Below are 19,463 nucleotides of genomic sequence, written 5' to 3' on the forward strand. Positions count from 1 at the left end.
CACGTAGTCGTGCAAAGACGGACATTTAATAAAGAAGAGTGTTAGCCAACCAGGCTGCGGTCCCCTCCCCTGCTGCATTCACCTTCCATGACTCTTACCCCCTCCCCTCTCTCTGTCTTGCTCTTTCACTAACTCTCTCACCCGTGAGCACGCTTTCTGTCTTTTAACTTTCGAGCGTCTTCTCCTCCTCCAGCTCAACACCAAACCACAGGTCAGAATTCATCTTTTTTTCTCCCACTTGTTGCGTTACCACACACACAGACACACACAGTTACAAAACTTGAGGAATTTCAGGAAATTGGAAGTATTACATGGAAATTAATGGGAATAAACCAGGAATTTGCATGATTGAAGTTTGGCTCTCAATAGGGAATTTAAATATAGGAATATATACCGTAATTTGGCATAATCATAGATATAGATAGATAGACACACACACATATACGGTATATATATATATATATATATATATATATATATATATATTCATCCGCAAGCAAAATTCCAAATAATGCTGACTAAAACAAGCCGATTACTTGCAAATTCAATGTTACATTGACTCACAAGTGGCCCGATTTATGATTTTTGAGTTAAAGTCCGTCACTTTGACATATTTTTTTGCTTTGTTTTGGGGAGCCAAAATTTGAGTTACGAGCAAAGGAAATATTTATAATTAATATTAAAAATCAGCATGAGCTTTGTAATGGCAAATCTTTAAAATAATATCGCATAATTCTTATCATTATTATGAAAAATCGTACTGGATCTCGCGCATAATACAGTACAGTGTATGGTAATTTATTATTACATACTGTATGTACGAATAAATAATAATCTTACATAAAAACAAATACAAAACAATGACAATCAAATACTACTACTGCTAATACTCATGATCAGTATATTTTAATACTATTACAACTTGACTAACTCTTACGCTTGCATTACAAGAAGAAAATACTGTAGCCCTTGTGTCGGATCTCATTATGTGACATTAAATTCCATGTACGATATTATTCCAATTTAACACCGTGGCCAGTAATTAATAGCATAATCCAGCATTAAAGCAAACACGTGGCCTCATGCGGTGCAGTGCCTTTATAAAAGCTTTGAGACCACTGGTGCAAAGTTCAGAATTAAGAGACCCACCAACTCTGTGGGGGGCTTCTGTCCCGTTGTCCACTTTGTGACCCGTCAGACCCCCCAGAAGGGTCAATTAGTGCGGGCTGCACTCTCGTTCAAGCTTGAATTATCACCTGCCTCGCACCCGGTGCGGGTCAGCTGTCACCTTGTTCAAATGCTCCCACGGGTCCCTTGCTCATATTTTGGGGGGGAGCAGAAAATGCTTTATAAGCCTGGATCACACGCACACACATACAGTATGCATGCACGCACGCACGCACGCCCACACACACACACACACACACACAGACCTGATTCCCAGTATGTGCCATGACATGTGATGCAGGACGTGGGGTATTTGTGGCATCGCGTTATCCCCTCAGATCAGACAGGATCGACATCCAAGCCCTACACAGTGGGATGACTCGGATCAGAGCTCTATAATGGGACAATAAAAGATGGGTGGTCCAGTGCGGCACTCACCTTGACCCCCTCACCAAACTATTCAACTAAATTCATACAGACAAAATGTTTCTTTCTTTTACTGTTCCCATTTTATTCAGAGAGATGCTTCTGAGAGTGATTAAGCTTTACCCGTACTGACTTCAAGTTGTTGATCTTGAAGCTTTTGAACAACCTGAAGTTGGTACGGGTAAAGCTTTGTCTCTCGCCGAAGCGTCCACAGAATCGAGATTTTGATGATGCTTAGTTCCAGTGCAGCCCTCAGCATAGACTTTCCCTGGCTTTGCGTGAATGCCTCCTCTAGGAGTTCGTCAGTGGTGGAGCAGGCCTTTGAGCAGGCCTTTTGCTGTGTGGTTTGTCAAGAACCAATCTGGTTTTGAGAAACTTGCCATGGATAGTGTGATTGTACTACACGCTGGAGCATAAAAACGTCTTGCCAGGGGGCAATTTTTCTAGTTCAAATCCTTTTTACATAGGCAAGGGAGTAATATGTGTACAAAAACTGCAACGCCTAAGCATTAAAATACTGATGGCCTCTTCAGAATCAGAATCATCTTTATTTGCCGAGTATGTCAAAAACACACAAGGAATTTGTCTCCGGTAGTTGGAGCCGCTCTAGTACGACAACAGACAGTCAATTGACAGAGAATACGTTTGAGACATAAAGACAAAAAACAGTCACTTGGGCCAAAATAATAAAAGTAGTACTTTGGTATCATCTTGGTGAATCTTGTTGTTGCTAGGTTTAATTCATTGATAGTGTTTTTACGTCTGCATTTTAGATGTCCCTTTTTGTTGGTGGGTCTTGAATGCACTTAATGCACCTTTAAAAGTGAAAGTATGTCTCTGCTTCTCTCCTGCTACAACTATAACCGTGTAGTCTACTTTCTCGTAACAATTTGCCTGTATGTACGTATTCCCTCACGTTTATTATTGTGTGTAAATTCCAAAAGGTGAGTTTAAACACTTATTACCATTTGTGTAAAGTGCTAGTGTGCATATTTGTTTGCTTCACATCAGTTTATTTTATGGGTTAGTATGCTAACTAATTTTATTGATGGGCCTCATGTGGAGGTGGTTTGTTTGTTTTGAATCCTACTGAATACAGTCGTTTATGTAACATGGGTTCATATGGTTGTGTACATGCTAGATGCATGATGTTGGTGGTTTACAATCCGATTCTGTTTTAAATGATTTGAGGCCGTCTTGTGGCATCTATATGCAAATATCAAGTTCATTCATGCAGGGTCACTGTAGTTTTAATTGATTGTTTTTTTTTCATACACATTCTGCTACAATGGGCTGGCGACCAGTCTGAATCATTGTGCAAACAATAACAAAAAAACACTAATATGGGCATTTGGTATTTCTCTCGTACCAATGGAAAAGCCCGAGAGGCTGTTTAAATGCCTCTTAAGTTACATTTGTACTGCTCTAGTTTTAAAGAACAAGAAATATATCACTATCCATGATGTCTGCTATCCAGAAGCTGAGCTGCACTGTGTTTGTTGACATAGTAGGTGTGCGGTGAAAGCGCAATGTAGTTAAATTTTTAACCTTATATGTTCTGTGTGGAAAATTTACTAATCTCCCCATCAAATTACAAAACTGCCCCTGGTTATTATCACTTTTATGGCTAGTTTTGAAAAATTGCGGCAGGCTTTCGTGGGCCTTGTGTTTGTCTCATGTGGTACTGTTTTTTCTATCTCATCTATTTATTTTATTTCTTTTTCAGAGGCCTGGAGGAAAGGAAACACTGGCACAAAGCTTCATTGTTACACTTTAATCCCCTTATGTATTTTTTACTTGATCCTCTATTCTAGTTGTAGATGTGTTTTATTTATCCACTATTATAAAGTTACGCTACTACATCAATACTAAGTACTCCCAAGTGTACCACCTCAAGCCCGGCCTTTTCAGATGTGGAACAACTTCTTTGTGCCCCAAGACGAAGAGGGGCGCGTGGGGGCGGCGGCCAGCGGCCAAGGCGGAGGTCTGGCTGCCTTGAAGGGCGGCCGCGCTCACAGGCGGAGCCAAAAGATGAGCGACAGCCAGGACGGCAAGATCAAGCTGGCCTTCCTGGTATGCGCGGTGGGCGTGACGCTGACCGTACTAGGTGTGGGCACGGAATTTTGGGTGGAGTTGGCGCAGCCCAAGAACTTTGACGGCAACCACACGTGCCAGATGGCGCACTACGGCCTGTGGAAGGCGTGCGTGCACACCCTGTGGGTGGCCGACGTGGACCCCGAGAGGACCAGCTGTGGCCCCGCTGAACTACCAGGAGGTGAGGCGTGCTACTGTCATTAATTTTGTTGGCAGAATAGCATCTCTGTTGTTGCCACGGTAACCGCAAGTCACCTACTAATTCCTCGTAACAAAAAAGTCACAAAACGTATATACAGTGGTGCCTTGAAATACGAGTGACCCGTTTTTCTAAAAGGACACATTGCACGCAACTCTAAACAGTGAAAATTAGTGAAATTAGCACTGAGGCTAGGCTAGCGCAACATGAGAGGCTGAGATTCTCCATCCATCCATTTTCTGAGCCGCTTCTCCTCACTATGGTCACGGGCGTGCTGGAGCCTATCCCAGCTATCATCGGGCACCCTGAACTGGACACCCTGAACTGGTTGCCAGCCAATTGCAGAGCACATACAAACAAACAACCAGTCGCACTCACATTCACACCTACGGGCAATTTAGAGTTGTCAATTAACCTACCATGCATGTTTTTGGGATGTGGGAGGAAACCGGAGTGCCCGGAGAAAACCCACGCAGGCACGGGGAGAACATGCAAACTCCACACAGGCGGGGCCGGGGATTGAACCCCGGTCCGCAGAATTGTGAGGCAGACGCTCTAACCAGTCGCCCACCAGGCTGAGATTCTATTTTGCATAGTAAAAAAATACAAAAATCTGGCTTGGAGTACGACTACTGTTGTTAATAGTTTCATACGGTGCTTTACAAGGTGCATGGAGTACAGTCTGTACACGCGTTGTAAATAACACTGAACAGTGAAATAGGCACCGACATACGTGCTAGTATAACGAGCAGTATCCTGGCTGGTCCACCAATTACAGACCACATAAATAAATGAGTCAGGGTTGCCGTGGCTACGACAACGATGCTGTTCATTTATTTATTAAATATCTGGTGTATCATTTACATGATTTTAAATCTGGTATTAATTGTTGCTTTAACTGGTGAACACAGTACTATCTGTGCAAATGTTTCGAACAGTGAAATAAGTGATTCTTTCCCACCATGAAAACTTAATGCAACATCAACAAGCTATTGTTACGGTGCAGCACTGTCCGTAAAAACATCACACACAAGTCTGAACAGTCAAATTAGCAGCGTTGCTAGTGCGATCACGTTAATTTGATATTGACCACTGAAGTAGGTTATTTTGGGTTGGCATGGCAACAACAGAGATACTAAAGTTAGTCTAACATCAATGTAAGTTCGAAGCTGTGATTAACACACGTTACATATTGTTAGCTGAATAGCGTAATTGCCTAAGTCATTTTTGACCAATTGTCAAAATGTCACTAAAAATGTCACTAAAATGTCACTAAAATGTCACTGATGTCCTAGCTAAAAGTTAGTTTTTTTCCATTATGTCTGTGGTCAGGTTTTAAGTCATCCAGGTCATGGTGATCAGCAAGGGCTGAATCAAGGAAACTGGACTCTTCTTGCTTGTTAACATTTTTATTTTTATTTTTTTTCTTGTTTTCTGAAAACGTTCAAAAATGACTCAGGCAGTAATGCTATTAAGCTCATGATAAGGTTGCTTTAAAGGAAAGCCTTGATGGTGAATGGGGAAGAAATAAATCCGATTTAGGACACAAATAGCATCATAGTGATCTGTGAGTCACATTTTCCTAAAAATGCTATGTCGGGAATATATAGGTTATTGAAAACAAAAATACACATTCTATTTGGCCTGTATATGGTGAGTGGCCCCCCTATTAAGTACACTTGCCCCACCTAATCTGCCCTATATATATAATTGGCTAACGAAACATTGCAAACTTACTACGCGCACCTTGAACGTGAAGCTGCATGCTGTACATGCTGTGTATATGCATCTAGGTCAGCCTATGTGCCATCCATATGCTAATGAAATCATTAAAGAAGCACAATGTAAGGAGTCCTCTAATGGAAGGAGACCACTTGGAGCATTATGTAATATTATTCCACACGTTTGATGCAGCTATTAAAGCTTCCACTTTTCTGAGAAGACTTTCGACAAGATGTTAGAACAAGGGGAGGCAAAGTATGGGACATACATAATCAAGTCCTCTACTATCAGCACGTTGGGGTAATGTTTTGCATATCTGACTCACATTTTGGAGTTTGCATGCTCTTCCAGTGTAAAAAAAATAAAAATAAAATAAAAATATAGCCCTTAAGCATAAATGTTTGCCCACTCCTGCAGTAGCCTGTACCTTGTGTGCTTTTGTGGAGTGAGAGAATGTTAATGCTTTAGTAGAGGATGAGCACTTTGAGAACAATGAGATATAATAAAAACTTGCATGCAAGGAGATGATTCAAAAAGCAACCTGCTGACTGCTTTCAAGAAGAGTGTGCCTATTTGTCCTTAGGCGAGGTCATATATAGACACACAAACAGGAAGTTATCATCTGTCTCACGCAACTGGCACCTGGCTCGACACAGACTCTTGCTTTATTTCACAGCTAAGTGATAATACAGCATACAATATCAGAGAGACAGAGGAACAAGGTCTCCTTTCTTATTCTCGCACTGAAACATACAAAAATTATATGAAGTTATAATTAACATAGCATACATTTAATAAGTCAAAATCCATGTATTTCTCTAATAATTTGTTTCTAGTGAACACTGCACACACACTTACACTCAGTTTTCGTATGTGTGCGTATGTGACAGTCTGTTTCTCTGTGACGGCAGCCAGTCTGCTCGTGACAATGTCTCTCGCACGTCCTGGCGTCGTTGGCAGATGGCCGCAAGCCCCGCCATGTTTGTTTGGGGAAAAAAAAGCAACCGTTTTCTTGCCAAAGTCACGATCACCGTTCACCTCTGGCTGCCATCCCGAGCGGAGCGGCTCGGAGGCGTCTTTTCGGTGGGCCCCTGAGCACTTTGAATGCAATATGTGCGTAATAAGTGAACGACATCACAGATAAGCTAATAAGCAGTGTCTACATGTATTGTATACGTGTGCGTGTCTGTGCGTGTGTGTGTATAAGAATGTCCAGCCCGTAATGCTCAGTAGGGTGAGAGTTATCACTATGCGCCTGGGAAGCCGAGTGGAATCTGTCTACTTCACAGTTTTTGTCTAAAAATAGTGAAGGGGCAATGAGGGAGAGGGACAGCGTAGGACCTAGGGAGAGTAGTTCTAATGCAGTATTAAGCCCCTGTGTCTCCCTCTCCATCCACTCTCACCCCACCATCCCTTGCTCCCTGAACCTCCTCCTCCATCTGTGGCTCCCTTCTTTCTTCCCCAGCTTTCACCACCCCTCCATCTGTGCTCCCAGCTCGGTCCTCCTCCTCCTCTTCCTCTTCCTCCTCCTCCTCCCCTTCCTCTTCCTCTTCCTCCCCCTCGGATCTCTCTCTGAACCTCCCCTAATCCTCTCCCTTTCATAGCCAAGATTGTTGAGAAAGTTATTTTTAATCAACTCAGCAATTTCTTGAACTTAAATTGACTTTTTGACAAATTTCAATCAGGGTTCCGAACTCATCACAGTACAGAATCTGCTCTTATCAAAGTGCTAAATGATATAAGAAGAATACTGACTCGGGAAAGGTGTCAATTGTGGTCTTGTTGGACCTCGGTGCGGCTTTCGATATGGTAGATCATAATATACTGCTGAACAGGTTGGAAACGTGGGTAGGACTAAATGGAACAGTCCTTAAATGGTCCAGGTCCTACCTGGAGGAAAGAAGTTATTTTGTAACCATTGGAAGTGTTCAATCTCATCGAATGGCAATGACCTATGGGGTCCCTCAAGGGTCAGTTCTTCGACCGCTCCTGTTCAGCCTGTATATGCTACCCTTGGGTCAAATTCTTCAGAACTTTAATCGTGACTATCATAGCTATGCAGATGACACACAGTTATATCTAGCAGTGTCTCCAGATGCCTACAGTTCAATTGGGTTTTGTGTCACTGTCTAAGACAGATAAATAACTGGATGAGTCAACATTTTCTTCAATTAAAACACAACAAAACTGAGATAATTGTTTTCGAGCAGCAGTACATCTGAAGCTAGCTTGTACCTCAAATGTTGGCTTGCAACACAAAGCAAAACAATCAACCAGGCGAAGAGCTTGTAACTCGCCAAACTCGTATGTTGGGGAACTCAAGTTTAATGAAATGTATGAAAACAAATATTTTCCAATGTTTTCAAACTTAGGGAGTAAAACACTTTTTTTTGTCAGAAAAATGAATACCCAAGTAAAGCACAGATACCTGAAAAATCAACTTAAGTACAGTAACAAAGTATTTGTACTTTGTTACCTCCCACCACTGTTAGAAGCACCATATGTGCAGGGGGTGCATGTATGTGTGTGTGAGAGAGAGTGTATGTGTTTGTGGGTATTCCGACTCAACACTTATAAATAGGAACGACGCCTAGAAGGACAATAGTGTGTGCATGGATGCATAGAAGGCACATCGCACAAGACCAGCAGCTATCTAGAGCGCGTGTGTGTATGTGTGTGCACATGCGCATGCATGCATATTGTATTAAAGTTTCCTCTTGGTCTACAGAATCGAACTGCACCTATTTCAAATTCTTCACCTCGGGGGAGAACGCTGTCATGTTCAAGAAGACAACAAACAAGAGTGAGACAACAACAATTTTATAATGAATGCAAAACAATGATTGCCAAGCAAAAACAAAAACATACACAATTTTCTATTATTTGTCATTTTTTGTGCCATCAGCTTCAGGTATCTGTCAATTGGATACTAGTAACTAGGACTAATGATGACATCAATGCCTCACACACACATTGGCACAAGCTTGGTGTGTTGCACCTGTCCATGTTCACCTGCCAATAAAATCTGTTTAAAGATGAGCCAAATCAGCACATGGCCCACTTTCCAACACGCCAACATTTGGACACATTGGGCAGATAGAATACACATTTGTGAAATGGTGGAAATCAATGCAACATGTAATTTCTCATTCTAAACCCTAACCCAAACACTAAGCTTACTGTAACCCTAACCCTTACCCTGCAACACTAATTCTAAGCCTAACTGAGCAATAACCCTACCCTAAAGCCAATCCTCATCTATCCACACCGCTACACTAATTCCCACCCAAACCCTGACAACAATATAAACCTACTACCAGACCCCAATGCTACTCTACCATCATTTTAACCTCACCCCTCCTAAAATAATTACAACATAACTATGAACACATCTACTTATGTGTTCAATAAATTATTTGCATGATTCCAATCATAAAATTCATGTTTTCATCTTTTTGTCAATCTCCTAGATTTCAATCTAGCGGCGGCCATCTTGGCTCTCCTCAGTCTGACCATGATGGTGACGGGCTCCATTTGCATCCTCATGACACTCAGCAAAGGAGTTTCCTTCTTTCTCAAGCCTGCGTCCTTCTGCTTCATACTCTCAGGTCAGCCCTTGACATGTCTTTAATTAATCTTTCTTTCATTTTTAATGTTTGCCCCACATGTGCAGGGATCCTGGTCCTCGTCTCCATCCTGATGTTCCACCAGTCTGTGCTGGCCTTGCTGTCCAGCGACCGCTCCATCCCGCTGCACCACCAGCTGTCCTGGTCTGCGGACTGCGTGGGCTCAGCGGGGGCCATCCTGATTTTCGGAGGCCTCCTTTTCGTCATCCTTTCACTTCCTGTCAGTTCTTGCTTGCCACACAAGAACAACACCACCTGATATGCAAATGTTGACATCAGAATGTCTATTACTTTTGATGACATTTGATCCGTGTGTGGATGTTTTTTTTCCCCCACCAGTTTTACTAAAACACAACAATTAGCATAGCTTCAGCTTAGCATATTAAAGTTATGACTCAATACCTCACTGTATATATATTATTTCCACTTTGTCTCCTGGCATAAAGGTATGCAATAAATTCTTTTTTAAATGCATTTTGAAAAAGAGGCTGTAGTGTTTATTTTTTGGATGCCATCGCAAAAAAAAAAAGGAAAAAAAATTGTATGTAAAATTTTGTACAACTAAAACCTGTATAGACGCACATTATAAGATCCACAGTGTACATAACATGTTTTTCTTTATATTTTATAAATGTTCATGGTGTTGTCGCCGGTCACTTTATTTACAAATACACACGTCTCCCTTTACTCTGTCTCTGTTTTGTCCTTCACTATTAACAACAGTGAGCAGCGATTGTTTTTTTTTCTCCATTCAGATTTCAGCCTCTGTGTGTTGCCATGTCAATTTAATCTGCCCAGGGCCTTGAGAATCACCAGTGTTGGTCGATGAAATGTAAACTATAATAGCAATGGAACTGTTTCTTTAACCATTCAGATTTAAAATTCATTGTGACTGGCTCTTGATGATATCAGCATGTTTTTGCCCTCTGATTGGTTGGTCAGAGCAAGACTTGTTACAGCCAACATTTTTAATTTATTATAATTATTACATATTCTCATTTTGTTTTTTCCCCAAGTATCCCCCCCCCCCAAAAAAAAAATGCTAAATACAAACAGTCTCCAAACTGAATTTAATTTAGCCCCAAATGTATTAAATCATGAAACAAATGTAGTACCCTAACTGGAAAAAAAAAGATAATTTTTGTACAATTTTGTCCATTGTTTTGAATATGAATATACAAGGGTGTGTGTAGGGGTAAGGGGGCGTTCAGCTCTTTCGGATTGTTGTAGGCGTGCGTGGCTTAAAAAGTTCGGGAAAGGCAAACTTAGAAAAGCCAAGTCATGAGAACTGTGAAGAAACAACCTTACAAATGTACAAATTCCAAATAGAAACTCCACACCACTGAGATTTGAACGCTGAACCCCAGAACTGTGAGGCGGACGTGCTAACCACTAATACACTGTGCTGCCCTGAGGGACAGTGCAAATTATTTTCCCTTCATTTCCCTTTCTCAATAGTGACCTTTATGCCAAGAGACCCCCCAGTGCAACTCCAAAGCAGCCCCTCTATTATTAGGCTGTCATTGCTGAAGTTTGGAAACCTTATCCTTGAATTTCAACTATGCGTCCCTCATCATTTACTTTTCCACCCTCGACCTCAATGCGCTCACACCTTCCCGCGCACCACACCCACCGCCGGCCCAGCCCCACGAGGGCCAAACTTAACGGAGACCTCCCATCGGAATCATTACTGTCACAAGCCGCGTCCGTCTTTGCATCACCTGCACACATGCACTCCCTTTGGGCCGAAACTGGATCTATGTGACATTCTATCTCGGTGGTACATATGTATAGAGTGTAACGTACAAGAGGTTTGGGAATGTTTGGGAATAGAAATTCAAAGAATTCTTGCAAAAAGATGGAGATGGAGGCTGCGTTAAAACCTCTTAGGCCAAAAATTACATGTAGCTCTCACACACAAACAATAAACCTCTCTCACCCAAACAAACCAAAATACCTCCTTCACACACACATGCCAAAACAAACTCTCAGGCACACGCAAAATTTCTCATATGCAACTAATAACCTCCTACACTGACCACAAAGATCACATAGACACAAAAAAAAACTCTCACACACAACAACCATCTCATGGCCTCACAAAAAAATCCTCACACACATGCACACACACCTACACACGCACACCTTCACACACACACACACACACACACACAGCAAAAAGTCTCTCAAACAACCCCAAAGAAACCTCTCAAACTCACCTGCCCTATTAAAAAAAAAAAAAAAAAAAAAAAAGAGCCCATCAGCATTGGGGATTTGAGATGGCTTTCTTTTTGACTCGTGAGATTCCTTTCACACACACAATTTTTGACTCTCACTGAGAGGGCTCACAGAAAACAAATGTTTTCTCTATCTGAGGTTTGTTGTTTTAAAAGTAGGTTTTTGGTGAATATGATAACTTCTAAATGTGAGAGGTTTTTTGTTATATGTGAGAGCTATTTTGTTGACTGTGAGTTTTTCACATGAGTGTGAGTTTTTTCGGTACGTGTGAGATTTTTTTTATGTGTGTGTGTTCGTGTGAGGTAAATGTTATTTTTGGTCGATATAGCACCTTGTAAAAACCTCCTCGGATTGTTGCGTCATGCCTGACTCCTGTGCAACAAATTCAACAAGTCCGAGAACTTTCAAATCACAAGGGGCGCTGCGGGGAATTTTAAGTCTGCTTGCACCTGCTCCAGGGCAGGAATGTCAGCCCGATGTTTGCCCGCGAAGGTCAAGAAAAACGCGCCCGCTGTCTTTGGCCCACGACAGCCGTGTAAAACATGCATGAGGCACCAGATGGGCCTAATCGCAAACTCATCCGCTCACACGGTTAAGCGAAAAACAAAAGTATTCCAAAACGTTCTATTGGCTTTCTTGTCACGCAAATAGGCAAATGCAAACCATCTGCCACTTGTCATCTATATGCAAATTCGTCGTATGCAACAGTGTGACAGCAAAAGTCGAAAGTGCGTGTAAAAATAGCGAAAAGTGTTTGACCGCCTCCACAAGTTCACAGGTAAGTCTCAAAAGAAAAGAAAACTACGAATGAAGTCATAAAAATACCAGAATAAAGTTGTAATGTTATACAGTATCTGACAAGTTCTCATCAATTATCACTTAATGATTATGTTACCTCTAAATTTGTCATAAATTGGTTACATTATCAAGATGTACTTAAATTTTACTCTACTTCTAGTACATTGATTTTTGGGGGGAAAATTCCGTGCAAGGTTTTTGACCTTTTGCAGGCTAATTTGCTCTGCATTTTTTCAGCATAAATATATCTGTCTGTCTCATCTGCTGTGTGTCTGATGGGTCGTCTGCACGGCGCCTGTTCATGATGCGTTGAAGGGCAGCTCAGAAAAATGTATAAAAAAATACGCAAAATGAAATTAAATGTTACAATGGCTGTAAAGGTGCGTAAGGGGAAGCTCCACAAAGTGGGGGGAAATCTCCCCCCCATTCCCCCCTCAACTACGCCCCTGCCCAGAGTTAAAAAAAAAAAAATACAATCACACATGGACGATAGATCAGCACGGAGCCCCTAAAGCACAGGTGTCAAACTCAAGGCCCGGGGACCACATCCGGCCGGCCACATCAATTTATGTGGCCCGCGAAAGCAAATCAAGTGCGTCGACTTCATGTTTCTTGCTATAATAACAACATTGCAAATCGTCTTCCCTTTTATATAAAGTTGATTGCAAACATTTTTGTTACCAATCCCCATTTCAAAATAAACTGAATTAACAACTTTTTACTGGCCTCTGGTTTCAAATATAGTTATTCATTGATTTTTTATGCATTACAACATAACTATGAACACATCTAATTATGTGTTCAATAAATTATTCACGATTCCAATCCAAAAATAATTTTTTTCATCTTTTTGTCAATCTCCTTGAGTTCAATCTAGCGGCGGCCATCTGTAATATGTAATGCATAATTCATTTGTAATAACATGAGGCAATTGTACATTTACTGTGTATGTGTTCGCGCTCATGATGGCCCTCCAAGGGAAACCATAACTACGATGTAGCCTATTTTCTCATTTGAACAAGGAACTTTTTCATGACAATGAGAACGTTTCTCGTTAGTATGAGAAACAAGTTTCTTTTTCCTTTCTTTTTTCCCCATGTCCCTTTAGGGGCTCCGTAGATCACTTACTTTAACTGGTCTATAATATTGATGGACCAGCCTGGACATCGCTTAAAGCAAAATAAGTAATAATTGTACTTTAAAACAATTCGTTCACTGAGTTGGACACTCCCGTTCATATCATTTTAAAAGGCAACTATCTTCACAACTAAATGCAGGCAAAAAAGTGCCAAGAAATAAAATGATAATGAAATAAAATCCTGACTCTTCTAATGAAAGTACAAGATTAAAATTACAGTGGTGCCTTGCGATACGAGTGACCCGACGAGATACGAACCATCGCTCGGCTGACTTTTTGCTTTGACTTGTGAGTGAAAACCTGAGATATGAGTCCTGTATGTTGGCAACAAACTCAACTCAGCTCACTACAGGTGAACAGCAGGTTGGCAATTTTTCAGAAAAGAGATTTCAAGCTGTTTACTGCCACTCACAGATGATGTTTACTGTCAAACTAAACGTAAAACAAAGAGAATTACAAGTTGTGTATTTTGAACAACTAAACAACCTTGCCTTAGAAATTCACCTGCTAGGTTAATGCTAATAAAAAATGGAAAAACACCATTTACGTGCTAATTATTAGCATTGATTGTTGCGGTGTTATAACCCTTTGGACAATGGATATTTGAACTCAAACGGCGAAGCAGGACATGTAAACAGACAATATCACAATACTCACAGGCATATATTATTTATCCTCTGCAAAAAAAATATTATTGCAGCTTACTGAGTCACTTAGAGTAGTGGTGAATCTTCCTTGTCAATATGACTGTATTATACCGACCCTCGGTGGCAAAGGCTGGCACACCAGAAGGAGCAGCATAATGAATTAAATTGAAGCATACTGTAAATTATGATGAACAAACTTTAATTATTTACATTCTATTTAATTAAGTTATTACGATGTTTTTATAAAGCACCGTGGTATGAAGTCTAATTTTCCTTCTTAAAATACACATTACAAAATGTTTTCTTGTTTATTTTGATTAATCGATTCATAGCATTTCCATTCATTTCAATGGTGAAAAATGACTATAGATGTTTTGAGTTACAAGCAGGGACACGTTACGATTTAAAGTCCAATGTCAAGGCACCACTGCATATGATATCGTCAGCAAAAAAGACAGAAGTCAGCATTGATTCTTCAATATTTTTTTTATAAACTTCGTGCAATACAGTGTTTGAGTTTATCACACATTTAGATAAACCATAATCATTTGTCTCTATATATCTACTACATATGATTCATATTGCCCACATAAATGCTCTCTGTGTGCATCTTTATCACTTTTTTTTTTCCGAGAACGTCGCCAAAGAAATTCAAAAAATTTGGAAGCGTTTCCTTTGTTTTTTTGTTTTGTTTCTAAGTTTGGTGGTTGCATCTTCGAGAAGAGAAAAGAGAAGAAGAGTGTGTAGGGCTGCTTACATTCTCATCACCTTCGTTCAAGAGAAGAGGAGCGAGGAAGCACAGTGAAAATCTTTGGGGAGTTTACCGCCAATGATTACGAAAGGCGGGGGGCAGGTCAAAGGGTCACGGGGGGCTAATGAACCACCAAGTAAGAGTCCAAGTAACAAAAGCTCATTTTGTTTATAGAATTTACAAATATATGTATGCATAAATTACAATGTACAAGTTTTCTTTTTTTATTTTCTTTTTTTAAATCACCCTCTAAAACCCACATGTACATGATGATTTATTTTATTTTTTTGCCACTGAAAATGAAGTGTCACTTTGGGACTCATAGAAAAAGGATTATTATTATTATTTTTTTTTAACCTTTTTTTTTTTTTTTTTTACTCAGGCAGTCAGGTTGAACCTGGTTCTGTACATATTTTATGTTTTCTCCCCTCTCAAAAGAGAGGTTGTCATTAATGCCCGAAGAACAAACATCTCCAATACGACTAGCGCTACAAGAAGTACTGTTAACACGGATTTCAGAATGCAAAGAAGACGAACAGAGGCCAAAACCAAGTCGTTATTGTTGCATCACTTTTTTTATCGCTATTGTTGGAAGACAATTTACAGTATTCATATCAGAAAAAAAAATCAATGTCGTACTAGTTGGCCGGTGAGTCATAAGAAATCATTCACTCCTTTAAAGATTTTGTGCACACTCATGCTGGATACAGTAACACGTTGCTTGTCCCCCCAAAAATAAAAAAAATCACAGTAAAAGTCAGCAACAAGGAAAAGTTCACTCCAGACGACGCAGCGAGGTTGGAACTAGTAGGGATGGCCATTCCAACACGTTTCCTTCTTCCACGATGCGCAACGGTAGTAAAGTCGTGACGTCAACAAATCTCATGTGACTTATGATTATTTGGCTTTTTCTTTGGCTTTTTTTGTCCATTTTAGTAAAACATTCTAACATTTGTTCCAAAAAAATGATATTAATTTATTTCTACCATTCTATTCTTTACCTTTCATAGCGTTTCTGTTGGCTATACTGCTCCCGGTAGTGTATTTTGTCCAATCAGATTTTAGCCTTTTTGGGTTGCCATGTCAATGTAATCTGCCCAGGGTTAAGCATTTAGCTGATATTTTGATATCTAGCTTAAGGTTATACTAGGAGGCCAAAAGTAGCACTAGTAGTGCATTTTTTTTTTACAAGTAAGACACAGGCATTCTACTAGTGCACTGAAATGTCTTACTAGTGAGGACAAAGAGGGTAGTAATACATGAACCTTTAAACTGCATCTCAAGTATATTGAATAAATGCTCAAAGGAGTTGCCACAGCGCTCTCCATTTTGACTCGCTTGTTTCGAGTCAAGATTCAAGATTGGCCACGAATGGTTTGTTATGCCCATCCCTAGTAATAACGCAAAGAATAATCACAACAACAATCGACGCTAACGCAGGTCTGGTAAATTAGTGGTAATATTGCACAAGGTAACAATTTTCATAGTAGCCCGAGGTTAGTTTGCATGTTGATCGTTAACAAAATAAATCATTTCTAGCATGTGGAAATATCAAAATAGTTTTGTTGTGAGAGTTCATTGTTGTTGTTATTATCGCTCTGATACTACTGTACTCTTCTTGTTGTTGCGAAGGGAGAGATTAACATTTCCGCTGTACTGCACGACCGCTACTCCGTGCCCCCCCTTACACAGGTGTGGTCTTCCTATTGAGGGTGTTGGAGTTGTTCTCTCTGTCTCCCTTCAGCCTGTCCAGAGTGCCCATCCCTCGCTCCCTGTCCGAGGTGAAGGCGGGCGGTCCGGAGCCCACCGAGTTGGACATTGGCACGTTGGAGTTGGAAGAGTTGGAAGGGTTGTGGGACTTGAGTGAGGGCAGCGTGCCGCTCATCATCACGCCCCCGCCGCTGCCGCCTCCGACGCCATCCTTGGGAAAGCAGTTGTGGAGCTGGTAGAGCGTGGCGCGATCCACCGTACCGTACATGGGCGGCAGAACCCCCAGCTTGGGGTCGCGGGACAGCGTGTAGAGCGAGATGTCGCCTCCGGCCAGGGCCGTGTGGGAGCGCGAGTGCGGGTTGGGCAGCGTGGACACCGAGATGGGGCCCTGGGAGAGCAGCGCTGACGGGGGCAGGCCGAAGTTCTTCCCCACGCCGCCCCCCACCGGCGAAGGGTCTCGGGAGCGGGAGGGGTCGGTGGAGCGCGACGAAGAGCGGGACCTGCGGCGGAAGCGGTAGCTGGGAAGGCGCAGCATGGCGTGCGTGGTGCTCTTGAAGATGTCGGTGCGAGAGCGGCACCGCAGCTCCTTGTTCTTCTCGATGTAGATGTTGACCGCCAGCACGCCCACCATTTCGGCCATGATAAAGGACAGACCGCCGAAATAGAAGGACCAACCGTATGAGTACTGCCACTTCTTGTCCTCGTCCTTCTTGGGAGAGATGTCGCCCAGTGCCGCCGAGATGTATACAATCACGCCGATGATGTTGCTCAGACCTGAGAGAGCACAACAATACCATGATGTACATTCACACACTTATTGGGCTCTATCTCCGTGACTGGCGTAAATCTAGAGATGCGCGTAGAGTAACTCTGCGAGGAGGCAGGTTAGACCTGGTGTTGGTAATTTCGTTCCCATAATCTGTGCTGGTGTGGGCGTGTTCACAGTTGACTTCAATCGTGTCCAATCGAAACAGCTCCTCTCATTTCCTTTAAATGCCGCGCAATGGTCTCGCATGGAGACGTCGGTGTGCCAACATACGTAAGCGGGTACCCTTATTAAATACAGAATGAGCTGGTGAAGCCCGCTGGTGACTTATCCGTGGACCTCATGTAGCTATCCCCTCCAAAGAACGTATATGCCACGGCGGCAACACACACATTCAACATTTAGCGTTATAAAACAAGTATTTGGCCATTTGGTAAATTAAACACATGGCTTAGCTTTAGAATAGTTGAGTCACTATATGGGTCACGTCACGTCCCTCAAACGGCAGTTGAGCCAAGAGGGTCCTTTTATTTTATGGAGTATTATGCATCTGTGGTCAGAAAACACGTTTCTCAAAGTGGAGAATTAATTTTGGAGGTGCCAAATGCTAGGCTAGGTTTGAAAGCAGTCAGCTCACTGATGATCAGATGTGTGCACAATGAATACCCTGCTTCGACAGGAAGTGACGTGATGGGAAATTGTTCATTGTTTTGAATCTCTTTTATCTTTATCTCACTGTTTGTGGCTGAAATACATAAATCAATTTCGACTTTGATTAAATTATTTATAAAGATTGGCACGAAAACGCTTATAGTGCAGACACCTGAGGCAGGGCACAGTAACTTATTTTGGGGAACGTGGCGTGCGCATGCCCACCCATGATCCTGACGCTGCCATCCAGTTTGGCGCAGACCAGTCTGCCAAATTGGCAAACGTTAATTTTTGCCAGTTTTTGCGCTCTACCGCAGTTGCGCCGTCTACGGAAATAGAGCCCTGATTGAGCACAGTTATAAAATATAGCCATCGTAAGTCACTCATACAGTGGTACGTTGACTTACAAGTACCCCAACTTACACATTCTTTTGAGTTACAAGTAGTCGCTTGATCAATTTTTTGCTTTGTGTTGCGGCAATTTGAGTTATAAGCAAGCTTCAGATATGTTGCTGCTCGGGTTAAGTGAAAACAAAATGGACCAATTAAGGTACTGTGATGCCGTCACGAGTGACCAAGGAGAGCCACAGCCGCTGATGTACTTGGAGCTGTTTATTGTACAGGACAAACAGTGAAACACATAAATACAAAATGAAAACACAAGGATCATGGAGGACATGCTCACACTGAACTAATCACCTGGTAACAGGCTAACCAGACTGACTCCAGGTTTCTGATGTCACTCATTAGGACATGCCCCTTAAAAGGACACATCAACACATGAATACTACAGTGTGGGTGTGTGACGTTCTGCTTAATTACACTTTATAAAACAATTACATTTCTGTCACAGTCTGCCATGACAAACAGCCAATCTCTTAGCCAATCACGTCCTACTACCCACAGTCAACCACACCTCCCTATTTAAGGCCTTGTCGATGATGCAATGGAGGTCAGAGTGTTGGTCCATTACATATGCAAGACGCTACAATATGAACCAGTGAGTGTTCGGCCTCAACACATATGCCTGTTCCTGTCCCCGTGGCTTTGGGGGATTCTGCTACAAGGTCAACAATGTGTGAGTTTTGCCATTTCTGCTATCTGTGAATCATGGCTAAAGGCAACAGTGAAATCTCAGCATTTTCTGACCTGGATTATGGGGCATTGCATTACCTCGGCCCAGGACAAAGCTATCTTCAAAGCCTGACCTTCTCAACTGCACTGAAATTGATTATTAAAATCCTTTCTAACTTTTCCGGTAGTTCGGTGTTTTGCACTTGGGTCCTTCACCACACTCAACTTGTATCAAATTAACTACATTTTCTTGTATTATGTTCCATTGTGTTTTTGTCTATCTATCTATCTATCTATCTATCTATCTATCTATCTATCTATCTATCTATCTATCTATCTATCTATCTATCTATCTATCTATCTATCTATCTATCTATCTATCTATCTATCTATCTATCTATCTATCTATCTATCTATCTATCTATCTATCTATCTATCTATCTATCTATCTATCGA

At 41.6% G+C, this 19,463-nt stretch overlaps 2 protein-coding genes across 8 annotated transcripts in view; one reads left to right on the plus strand and one right to left on the minus strand.

Moving 5' to 3' along the window:
- The first annotated feature begins 19 nt into the window (after window positions 1-19).
- Window positions 20-9,921, plus strand: cacng6b (calcium channel, voltage-dependent, gamma subunit 6b). 2 transcript variants are annotated; one of them, XM_061777799.1, is made up of 5 exons: window positions 30-211; window positions 3,320-3,868; window positions 8,337-8,411; window positions 9,079-9,216; window positions 9,282-9,921. In XM_061777799.1, exons 2-5 carry the CDS (start codon window positions 3,505-3,507, stop codon window positions 9,491-9,493), a joined length of 789 nt encoding a protein of 262 aa, XP_061633783.1. In that variant the 5' UTR covers window positions 30-211; window positions 3,320-3,504; the 3' UTR covers window positions 9,494-9,921. The 2 variants fall into 2 exon arrangements, with proteins under 2 accessions (XP_061633784.1, XP_061633783.1); XM_061777800.1 differs by lacking the exon at window positions 8,337-8,411 and having other exon boundaries at window positions 20-211.
- Window positions 9,922-14,522: 4,601 nt separating this feature from the next.
- Window positions 14,523-19,463, minus strand: part of cacng8b (calcium channel, voltage-dependent, gamma subunit 8b) — a 37,287-nt gene continuing 32,346 nt past the window's right edge. For all 6 annotated transcript variants that reach the window (XM_061777750.1, XM_061777751.1, XM_061777752.1 and 3 more), the window contains one exon: window positions 14,523-17,290. In XM_061777750.1, coding sequence (XP_061633734.1) covers window positions 16,491-17,290 — 800 coding nt within the window. In that variant the 3' untranslated portion in view covers window positions 14,523-16,490. The remainder of the gene's footprint in view (window positions 17,291-19,463) is intronic.

The sequence above is a fragment of the Phyllopteryx taeniolatus genome, chromosome 6 (genome assembly GCF_024500385.1).
Source record: "Phyllopteryx taeniolatus isolate TA_2022b chromosome 6, UOR_Ptae_1.2, whole genome shotgun sequence".
Lineage (NCBI taxonomy): Eukaryota > Metazoa > Chordata > Actinopteri > Syngnathiformes > Syngnathidae > Phyllopteryx > Phyllopteryx taeniolatus.